Here is a 12,131-nt window from a genome sequence, read left to right on the forward strand (position 1 = left end):
TTATTGACCTTTAAGTTGTTGCAGCTGTCAGCGAGGAAACTGACTCTGAAAAGATAGCAATCAGAAAATCCGCCTATCACGTGAAATTCATCCCTAACACACCCGCTCTTGCAGTTTACCGGAGCCTCTTACGGCATCAGTTGCGGAGATGCCAAGACACCAGCAATTATCGTAACGAAACGTAATAATGTATGATTGTGATGCAACAGTCACAAAAGGAATCAGTCTAAATCGAGTCTGAATGCTTTGTACTCAAGCAAGCATACTTCAGAGTGGAGAACTCGGGTTCTTTGGAGAGCTCTTGAACGCCCCTGCTACCCCACTCAGCATAATTATAGTGATCACGAGCGCAGAATGAGTGATGGAAGGAGAGGGAGGGATAGACGTGCGGATGGATGGAGTGGGTGGAGGGAGGGAGGGAGGAAAGACAAAACTGCATGATCTTGTTTTGTCTGTGCAATGGCAAGGCCCTGTCAAAGCTGAGGCATGTTGCACCTCTACACTCTACCGTTTTAAATAGAGAATGTGTGTGGCGATGTGACTACCCCTGCAAGCTATACTTAAAGAAAAGTAGAAAATGAGACAAAAATATTCAGTAAGAATATTATTTTTTTGCAGTGTAAGTCTTAAAGTTCAGTTGCAAAAATGCACTACAGTGCCCCTTGCAACACTGAGAATGTAACGCGTACTTGCATTTTGTTATGAACTGAGGTCTGACACGTTTTTGAGCGTAAAAACACAAAAATTTAGCTTGTGTATTTAGCATCTGCGTTCACGTACTTGTGTAGACTATGTTTAGGCCTAAATTACGATGATAAATTGTAGGATATGTCTTCTTTAAATAACTAAGGCATGTAAAAAAGTGCCACACAATGCAGTATGTAATAAAATGCCCAAGTGTTCATCAAGGCTCGAGTGATCATTAGGGTCTGTCTGGGGCACTGGTGGTTTCCTGTAACAGTGCTTGTATTCATGGAATGCACCATTATGAATGTTGACGGGTGAAGGGGGGATGCAGCGAACTGACACATTAGTGTGTACGGCCTTGACTGGCAGGGTGTGTATTTGAGCTGCACATCAGACACGGAGAAAGAGAGCGAGAGATAGAGCAACAGACCAATGCAAATAGCAGCGCTCTGCTGTGACCCAACACGCCTGGCTGCATACAGATGCTTTGAATAAATCCTGAGTTTGTGTTCATATTCAAAGCCTCCCAGCATGTGGGCAGGTGCCTCTTTATGTCAATGCAAGAGAAAGTATCGATCTCAAGCTGTGCTCTGAAATGCACTCAGATCTCGGCCGTTTGGGAGAACTAGCTCATGGCATGCGGTCAATATCAAGTGACGTGCGGAAAAGCTAAGGACACACAAGGTAGTCTGATATTTCTCAGTGTTAATAAATGATCAAATGGGCTATATTTATCTATTTTAATCATTTTAGTCATAGCTGCAAGCAGCAGTTATGGGGCCAAGCACACCAACAGCATGTACGGAAGTGTCACTGGACTTCAGTGATTTTGACTTTGAGAAAAGCAGCATACAAAACATAGACAGAATTGCTAAAATTAAAATACAATTAATTATAACTTTTAACCAATAGGTGGCTTTATAGGTACCATTAAGGCATATTGCTGATGATGCATACAGAGTTTCGTAACGACATGCCAATGCGTTTGTGAAATACAGCATTTTACACCAAAATAAAAAAATGGCCGACACGCAAAATGGCCGACATAGGAAAATTGGCTATCATTCAACTTGTTATGCCCCAAGGAATCTAAAGAGACCAGCTTCATAATTTTAGGCCGAACTATTCAGAAGTTATAAGCAAAAATAGCAATTTTTCCTGACCACTAGGTAACACTGTGCCGAAACGATGCAGGTACCCTCAAGACATGACGGCTATGATACTGTATGTACCAAGTTTTGTGTCAATATGCCAAAGAGTTGCAAAGATACATCCTCACGTCCGTTTTGGCATGCTCACCGTCGAATTTGTTGGAGCTCTATTCAAAAACGTTTTGTTCCCAGTGTCTCTAGATGATACACAACAAATTTCATGCAAATTGGACATACAGTCTATTCAGAAAATTCCAAATGCCGGAAAATCTAGTCGGGCAGAAATTTTAACCATGGTATGCATTCAACTCGGCATGAGCCAAAGAATCAGAGGAAGAATTTTGACTCTAGGCCTTACGCTTCAAAAGTTGTAATCATAAACATAAGTGAAACATTGGTGGTGCTAGATGGTTTGAGTTAGAGACCCCAAATTTGGGTCAGTTATAGTTAAGAGTGTCCTCAATCAGAGTGCCAAATTACATAACTATCCTATGCGGTTCTATGGACTGCCATAGACTTGGCGGAAGAACAAGAAGCATAATAATAATAATAAGAAGAAGAACACTAATGAATACAATAGGTGTCTACGCACCTTCAGTGCTTGGCCCCTAACTAAGGCTGTCAAATTAATTGCATGATATGCGATTAATCAACATGATCACACGTGAAGTTGGCATGTTGTTCCGAAAGTTCTGCTACCCTAGGATTGCAACATTACGGCGACAAGCGCCATCTCCCATCAGACATGTTTGCATCTGCTCAGCCACATTTAACTACCTCAGTCAATATTTCATCGTATGTATCGGTATATTCATTTATTTTAGTCAATTTTACACTGACTAAAATGTCAAATAATTTTAGTCGATAAAATATGTATTTTAACATATTTTAAGCTGACAATAATGTGACAAATTACAAAGATATTTCAAACTGTGACAGACCAAACTTTAACCAAATGTTATTTATTTATTTATTTATTTAAACATGTATCAAACATTAAAAATTTAGCATAAACAACAGTATAAGTGACTGTGTTGTGAATTCTTTATATTTTAGAGACATTTCGGACATTTTAGGCTATTGCGTAATGTGTAGTGTGTAACAGTATTTTGGTTAACAGTATAACTTTATTTAAAATCAAATTATCGTCATGATGCATCGTTTTTGTCTCAAAAAACAAGTGAAATCAAAAAACCCTTCGTCAATGAACATTGTTGTCTGTAATTTCATTAATGAGATTAACACTGCTTTAATGTACTTACAGGACATGTTCTTGTGTCCATCTGCATTATTTTTAATTGTTTGTCTATGTTCACATGCGTCAGATGGATGATTTTGGAGCATCTCACTTTGGTAGCGTTGTGTTTAACTGGTTTTTAGCGATTCGTGCCATAAGTCCTGGGTTTTTGCTCCAAGTAAAGAAGACTACTTATTACTTTTCTATGGAATATTAGTATTTCTGATCACAACTTCTACACACTAATCTATTGTAAATTTCTTTGCTGTTTGAAATAGATTTTTCCATTGCGGTCTATTATTGTGGTAACATCTATGTTTAATTTACCTATGGTATATTTGCGTTACATGGTGATCTGAAGGTCTCTTCCTGTCTAAGTGTGTGGTTCTTGGCCAGAATAAGCAGTAATATGCACCAGATTTCATACCACAAGTCAAAAGACTGGCTATGTGAGACTATGTTTAGGCTTAAAACTGGGGTAACGTTCTTATCAAACCTATAATTCCCTTTGATTTTTTTCCTTTAGGGTCAGGGATTAAGGTTAGGACTGGTTAGGATGTTTGTGTGACAGAAATTTTGTTCCAGGACCAACATGGACCAAGATGTTGAACATATCCTACTTCATGGCGAAATCACGGTGACCACAGGTGTAAACCACTAGGCACCATCTCTCTCTCTCCTTCCTCTCTCTGTCTCTTCTTCTAATTGGTTGGTGGCTCACCTTGAGGGAAGTAAAAAAATGAGACAGGCACAAGTAAAGATCACTTTGCACTGATGACATGCACACACACACCAGCAGCACCATTACCCGTGGACATGACTATCCAAATGACACATTGTTAAACGCCTACACACCCAGTGGTCGGCCTTACCGATTCCTCTTATGTGACTCTGCTTAGCTGTTTGGATTTATGACCTACTTTTTTGGTGCCCCAACTGATTTTGAAGACATGTTGAAATCTTGGATGGCTTATGATGTTATCTAAACAAACACATCCACACTTGTAATTGAGTGGATGCAACAACGGTGGGTTTAGAGGCTGGATTTTTGGGTGGCAAGCAGATGTTGGAATGTTTGCTATTAGAAGTCATTATCATGCTGCCATAGCAGTTCCTCTATTATTCCACATGAATGTCACATTAGAGCCAACAACTTATTTAATTCACCTTGAAGAATTTAAAACACTTTCCAATCAGTTTTGAAATTCTAGCAAATTTCTGGACATTTAGAAGTTGATGGAAATCTAGTGCTAAGCAGGCTTGATTGTAATTCTGGTCTGATCCTTCCTTATTTCTTTCATTCTTTTCTCCCTCCTTCCTTCCTTTATTCCTTCTTTCCTTCCAAATTTCCTTCATTCCTTTCTTCCTCCCTCCCTCATTCCTTCCTTTCTTTCTTCTTTCCTTCCTTCCTTCCTCCCTCCCTCCAGTCTTTCCTTTCCTCCTTCCATTTTTTCTTTCTAACCTTCCTTCCTTCCCTCCTTTTTCCTTTCTTCCTTCTTTCCTTCATTCATTCATTCATTCCTTCCTTCCTCCTTCCTTCTTTCCTTTCTTCCTTCTGTCTTCCCTCCCATCCTTCTTTCCTTCTTTCCTGGCTCAATTAAGATAAAAAACTACTTCAGATATTTGCTGTTTTGTATGTTTCCAATGCTATTTTCACTACAACTCTTAACAGGGCATGTTGTGTTTCTTTCAGAGGTATGGCGTGCACAAAACCAGCAATTTCCTCTAACCAAAAATAATATAAAAAAATAATTCATTGAAACCAGCACCTTCTCTTTCTCAACTTCACCACATCTGCGCCGCCACCAAAAAACACGAAAAACTCAGCAGGAACCATTTCAGTGAGAACTTTTCTTCTGGTTGTACCCTCTTCTTTGTGCTAGTGGCTAAATCGGTGATACTGGCTGTGGTTTGCGATCTGTATGCTGCTGTAACAAAACACCACATTGTCATCATTCAGCTGCTGAGGCATTGTTGAATCTGTGTCACATCATAGATGTGCGTGTCACAGATCTGCGTGTCCTTGCTTAACAACTGAATACTTCGCATGTAAAAACAGATGACATGGCTCATCACAGATCTACTAATTTAACGCTGGGAGACACGCAGACTCCTGTCAAGGCAAACAAAGGCCGGTACGCCTCCACAGTGTTTGGTTATGTCATCTCTCCACTCCTCTTGTGTTTGGTCATTGGAGCAGTGGCACCGAGTGTAGTGGGCTGCTCTTGTGACATTCCCAGATCCTGTTCCCTCTCTACTACGCATCATTTCCCGAAATAAAAGGCCCAAAAGTGGCACAGAATAAAACTGAAAAGTTAAGTACTAGGCTACAGTAGGTTGTTGACATTGTATATTTGTTGTCTTGTCGTTTCAGAAAGGTAAGTGGAAGGAGAGAGTCCTGACTCCCCCCCATCCTCCCCGCCCATTCCATCATCCGTAGAGCATCTTTCATGCGTCTCCCTGGGCTTGACTCCCACGTCAGGATGAACTGTGAGCAGGATTTTGGAGATGGAGGCATGAACGTCACTCTAACGCTCCGACTGCTCATGCATGGCAAGGTAAACACACTAACAAGCAAACATTCAACTTTTAAATTGCTAATACAGTGAGAGATGTCACTGAATATTTATGGGCAAAGGAATCTTACTTGCACAATTTAAAAGGATAAACTGTACTGAAACTTCTTAAGAACACTTCTTAAGATTTATTCAGACTAGGGCTGAGTGCAGACTGGTCTCATAGAATCACGTTACTATACCTACATTTTTTCAAAATATTTTTTACCTGGCTCATTGTACGTATCACAGTAGGTTGCTGGTGAAATGAACACTAGAGGTGCTACAGCTACAATAACTTTTATTCCTGTTCATACAAATTAAGAGTAAAACTGCAGATTATCAGTTGATTAACACTTGTTGCCCTGTTCCTTACATAGTGCTATCTTATGACATCTAAACACTTACTACAGGGCATGACTTGTAAAGCAATACATTTTAACGCTTGCATTACATAATCAACTACATTTGCGAGCTTGTTCAGACTTGATCGAATTACACAGTAGCTCAAGTAATAAAGCATTTCAATTGTGATGCAAAAGACCAGGTGTCCTGAAGAGCATGTGAGTTGACAAGTGTCAAAGAAGCACCACAAAACGACGTTGTTGCTTCAACAATTACGTTTTTCATGTCAGGATTGCTTCTTCTGACACCACCAGTTAGGTTTAGGCTTAGGGTTGGGTGGTTGGTTTTGTTGATTTAAAACTCAGTAGAGCATTAACCTTCAAAACCTCATCTGTTTTGGAGAAAATGTAACTTTGTAGGTAACACCTAATGAAAAAAAAAAGTACGATAACACCTAATATAAAGTGGGTCCCTACGTATGTATTGTAAAATTGGTGCATGTTGTATTTTTTTTATTTTTTATAATTTTTGCATTTGCACTTGCATTCATTTAATGAAAAAAACTAAAACTAAAATCTGATAAAAAAAATAAAATAAATGTTGAAAACATGCCTTGATCATTTTTTAACTAGATTTGTACTGTTTAGTTGTTACTGGTTCTTCTGATTATAAAGTAATTTTAATAAATTCCAGAACAAATACATAGATATCAAGATATATACTGTAGATTGAAAAACATTAAAAGGCTGAAATATATATACCCAGTCCTAATTCAGATATTATTGCTAAAGTTGATAGTAAACAAATGGTTGTGGATAGCACTGCTATGCCATTAGCTTGTCAGCATGTGCTTTTAATTGTGAGCTGAACTGCCAATGACAGATTTCGTCCCACGTGCCAATAACTCCTTAATCTTTCACATGTGCATGCCAGTAAAAATGAAGAAGTCGTTAAAAACAGTAATGAAAAACCCACAGAGACATAATGAACTGTTAATATACTGCCACATTGATATGATTTATGTGCCAATTTATGTTAATTCTCCATCACCATCAACAGATTGCAATTTTATGTTTTCAAAGACACTTTCACTGGTGATAAACACAGACATCATTCACATTAGAGTGATGTCTGTCATTCTTTGCAGCTCTTGGGATCTTTATCTCTTTACATAAAGCTCAAAAGACATATCCTTACTGAAAACTTTTCTGGAAACTGATGTCTTTATTAAAGAGCACCTACTATGGTTTTTCAAATATTACCTTTCATGTAGTGTGTTATATAGCTGTTTGTGAATGTAAAAAAGTCTGCAAAGTTTCAAAAATCAAAGTGCGCAACAAATGGAGTTATTGACTCCCAAAAGAAAGTACCGATTCTGAACACCTGAAACGAGTTGTTAGTAATTCCAGACTTACTTCCTGTACTAACATACGTAATTTGTTAACAAAAAACACACCTCTGGTCTGTATACGTGTACAGCCAGTGCATGCTGTTAGCGTGTTAGCTGTTAGCCTCTGTTAACCGGCTAACTCACGTTATTGTCAAACTACATATAAACTTACCACTGAGAAACGTCCTGTTCTTGTCGTGCTTGCGATGGTGGTTCGGGTTGATCTTCCAATGTATCACTATCGGACTCGGGCTCAAGTTAGTAAGGTAAAACAGACATTTTTTCAGACGGAGCTGAAACTCGGATATGGTAGTGGGCATTTAGTTTCCGCTGTAAGCGGCAGACCAATCATAACAGACTGGGACATCTGACCAATCAGAGCAGAGTAGGCTCTCTGAAAGGAAGAGTTTAGAATTAATCCTTTAGAACGGATCACTGAACGAGTCATTTTTGACACTGGGAAAAAAAGGTAATGCTGCAAAGCAAATTAAAGTGTTTTTTGACCTTGGATGCATGTAAATCTATTGTATGAGACCTTTAAAACAACATTAGGCACATTTAAAAACCATAATAGGTGCTCTTTAATATATAACAACATGCTTCACCTCTCAACTTTCAACCCCACCCCTCCAAAGATAATTTTTTATAAAAATCCCCACCACTATTTGGAAAGCCACGCACATGGAAAGGCAGAGTGATACAAACAGTGAAGCATCCCAGTGCTGATAGACTGTATATCAGCACTGTTGGAAATCCACACATCGAATCAGATTTGACGACCGAAAGTAACGGCTGTATAAAATGGGTTACGAACTGTGTTTTTTTCTTACTTTAAAGGTGCTGTCAGCAATTTCGGCCATTTTGCAAACTTCTGCCATTTTGCTAACACACCTTCTTTCCAGAACCCACTCTCCCGAAGACATGTCAGCAATCCCAAATGCACAAAAGGATTGGATAGGTTTACGATTGGCTAAAAATTTCCCCTGACTCCTCTTTGCTGATTACAGAATCTAGGGCTGTTACAGAGAAATATGTGAATTCACAAGACACCTATTTCAATTAAATCTAACAGTTAATAGAGACATTTTATGCATGCGATTCAAAAACAAAAATGCACAAACTGTTGTAGTTAATAGAGAGGGAATGCTTCCGGGGCCTGCACAGTCCTGGTTTTATATGGATCCAAACTGTCTCATCAGAATCCACAGACAGATGACTGGGGATTGTGCTTGCTAACCAATAAGCTGACATTTGCTTTGTCTTTTCTGTTTTCACAGGAGGTTGGCAGCATCATAGGCAAGGTGAGTGAATCTTTGTTCCTGTTGTCCCTTCTGCTGAGATCTGTTGGATGTGTCTGGAGTTTGTGTCCTGATGTATTGTTGTTATTAGGTTTCATTTTTTCTCTGAATTAGATTGTTCAAAGTGCCGTCTCACAAATGTTTAGGTTAAAGGAATAGCTTGTCCAAAAATGTAAATTCTGTAATTGTTTACTCACCCTGTCATGTCGCTCCAAACCCATATTATTTTCTTTCTTACAAATAGAAAATCTTGGCTGCTCTTTTCCATGTAATGAAAGTAAATAGGGACTGCATGATTATCAGTGAAATAAGGACTACATTTCAGGTCTGTTATGATACTTTTATGGTTCTTTTTATGATATTTTATTCTGTCTTTTATGATACTTTTACCGTACTTTTGTTTTTCTTTTTTTTTCACAAGAAAAAAGCTATTTACATACAATGTAAGTGAATGGGGCCAATTTTTAGAGAGTTTCAAGACAAAAATATGAAGCTTATAATTTTATAAAAGCGCTTGCGTTAATAATTTTGTTAAAACTCATGTATTATTTAAACTGTAAAGTTGTTTAAATTGTTGTTTTTATGGACATTTTAGGATTTTAGGGTTTACAATGTTGCATCGCCATGGCAACAAGGTTGTAAAATTGGATATACTTTACACTAGGGGTGTGCAGCGAAGCCATTATCTGTATTTGTGTCTGTATCTGTTCATATGACAAAATGTTCTCTATCTATCTCTGTATTTGGATAGAACCGGGTGTGGGCGGGGCTTAAATTAGAAGTTCGTCAAAACTGAATGAAATGCCCATTTCTATTAATAAAATAAGCCTTTTCATAATAATAGCCTAATAATAATAATTATTAATATTATTAGGGCCAAAGCACTGAAAGTGCAGAGGCCCTATTGTTCCTCCAAGGATTATTAGGGCCCAAGCACTGAAAGTGAGAAGGCCCTATTGTTCTTCTAAGGATTATTACTAGGGCCCAAGCACTGAAAGTGCAAAGGCTCTATGGTTCTTCTAAGGATTATTATTAGGGCTCAAGCACTGAAGTGTTCTTCTAAGGATTCTTCTTCTTTTCAAGGTTTTCGGTACTTTTGGTGTACTTAACATGCATGAAAAGTTTGCACACACATCAGAGTCATCGGCCATTAGTGCTGGGCAAAAGTTAGCACATGGGCATGTCTGGGGAGCTCTGTAATGCCACCTTTTGACTAAAGTGGTGGGGTCAGTTTCTTCTACGGTCACCAAACTTGGTACATACACTATATGGCCAAAAGTTTGTGGACACCCCCTTCTAATTTACGAATTTGGTTACTCCATTAAATCCAGTAAAGAAAAATCTTAATGTTTCTTTATATAATGGCTTGGGCTTTGTGTGCTTCCAAATTTGTGGCAGCTGTTTGGGGATAGCCCTCTTCTGTTCCAGCATGACAATGCCCCTGTGAACAAAGCGAGGTCCATAAAGAAATGGTTTACTGTGTCTGGCATGGAAGAAATTGACTGGCCTGCACAAAGCACAGACCTGAACCCCACTGATCACTTTTGGGGTGAACTGGAACAGCAACTGTAAGTCAGGCCCCATCGACCAACATCAGTTCCTGATCTCACTGATAGCCTTGTGTCTGAATGAGAGCAAATCCCTGCAGCCATGTTACTACATATAGTATAGTGGAAAGCCTTCCCAAAGGAGTGGAAGTTGTTATTACAGCAAAGGGGGAAATTTATGCCTAAGGTTTTGAAATAAAATGTTCATCAAGCACATATGGTGTCCACAAACTTTTGGCCATATAGTGTATATTGTTCTCATCAAGCCATAAAACTTTCAAAATTACAGTCATTAGCTCCGCCAAACAGGAAGTCAAACATTTTGGACTGAACGTGCATTTTTTGAAAATTGCAGGTCCTAAACTTTTAAATACTCCTCATAGGGGATTCATGTGACTGGCACCAAATTTGCGCAACATCATGCCAAGACATTGTAGATGCTAAATTATGAACGGATTTTTTATATTTTAAACGGTGTTACCATGGCGAAGCAATACATTTATGGCAAAAAATGGAAAAAAGTAAGTGCCTTATATCTTCTGTGTCCATTGGGTGATTTTGATGAAAATTCAACTGTAAGTTTGGTAATGGGGCTGATAACACTGATGCAGCTCTTATGGATCACAGTCATCGCATCACAAACTGGCAGCAGGAACTATGGCACTTTTAACAGACTTTTAAATAGCCCTCTTTTGTTTACATGAATTGCTTCAAAATTCTGTTGAATAATGTCAAGACACTGCTGATGTAAATTTATAAAGTAATATTTGATATCTTAAATACTGTTGCCATGGCAACACATTAATTGTTATTATTCTTTTCTTCCTATATTTGGGTGTTTTAAGGCACTTGGCATGCTTCAAATTTCATGAAATTTTGCACACACATCAGAGTCGTTGCCATTAGGGCTGGGCAAATAATGCAGGGAGGGCTCTGTGGCACCCCTTTTAAAATGGGCATGTAAGACAGCCTCTGTAGCACCCCCATTTTCACCTATAGTCACCAAACTTGGTAAATATATAGTTCTCACCAAGCTGGACAACTGTCATAATAATAGTCATTAGCTCCACCTAAAAGTTAGTCGGCCATTTTGGATTTTCTGAAAATCGCAAGCTCTGAACTTTTAAATACTCCTCCTTGGGGATTCATGTAACTGGCACCACATTTGTGCAACATCATGCCAAGACATTGTAGATGCTAAATTGTGAATGGATTTTTTTATATTTTGAACATTGTCGCCATGGCACAGCAATACATTTATGGCTAAAAATGTGAAACAGGAAGTTCCATATATCTTCTGTGTGTATTGTATGATTTTGATGAAAATTCAGCTGTATCTTTGGTAATGGGGCTGATCACATTTATGTGAATATTATGGATCATGGTCATAGCACCACCAACTGGCAGCAGGAAGTATGGAACTATTAACAGACTTTGAAACAGTGTATTTGAATAATGTCAAATGCCAAATGCATGTGTCCACCTTGCATTGTTTTCTGAAAGCCACAGGGAGGAAATGGACCCATGGTGCTTGGGCCGGTCATCGCTGCTTGCAGTTATATTTATTATTATTATTATTATACAACTATTATTTAAAAAAAATTATATATATATATTTTTTTCTTACCAGATGAAGCTGAATTTGTAGGCTACATTAACTGGGGAATATGTTGTTAACTGTGGTTTCCCCTGGTATTTCTGATATTAATATCTGCATGAAACAGGCAGGAGGTGTCAAGCAAAATGTGAAATGTCAAGCACACATTTTGCAGTGAATAAAAAATTCAAACATTAAAATAAATGAAAATAAAATCAATATAGCCCACAAATAGGTGAAAGTCCCATAAATCTATCAGGATTTTCTACAATAAGACACCATTATATAGTTAAACAATAATAATAATAATAATAATATTAATAA

At 38.2% G+C, this 12,131-nt stretch overlaps 1 protein-coding gene across 4 annotated transcripts in view; it reads left to right on the forward strand.

Annotated features, from left to right (window-relative positions):
• The window catches only part of LOC127438197 (poly(rC)-binding protein 4-like), a 130,733-nt gene that overhangs the window by 45,634 nt on the left and 72,968 nt on the right, over positions 1-12,131 (forward strand). For all 4 annotated transcript variants that reach the window (XM_051693585.1, XM_051693584.1, XM_051693586.1 and 1 more), the window contains exons 2-3: positions 5,450-5,633; positions 8,643-8,666. In XM_051693585.1, coding sequence (XP_051549545.1) covers positions 5,526-5,633; positions 8,643-8,666 — 132 coding nt within the window. In that variant the 5' untranslated portion in view covers positions 5,450-5,525. The remainder of the gene's footprint in view (positions 1-5,449; positions 5,634-8,642; positions 8,667-12,131) is intronic.

Source organism: Myxocyprinus asiaticus, chromosome 49, assembly GCF_019703515.2.
Source record: "Myxocyprinus asiaticus isolate MX2 ecotype Aquarium Trade chromosome 49, UBuf_Myxa_2, whole genome shotgun sequence".
Lineage (NCBI taxonomy): Eukaryota > Metazoa > Chordata > Actinopteri > Cypriniformes > Catostomidae > Myxocyprinus > Myxocyprinus asiaticus.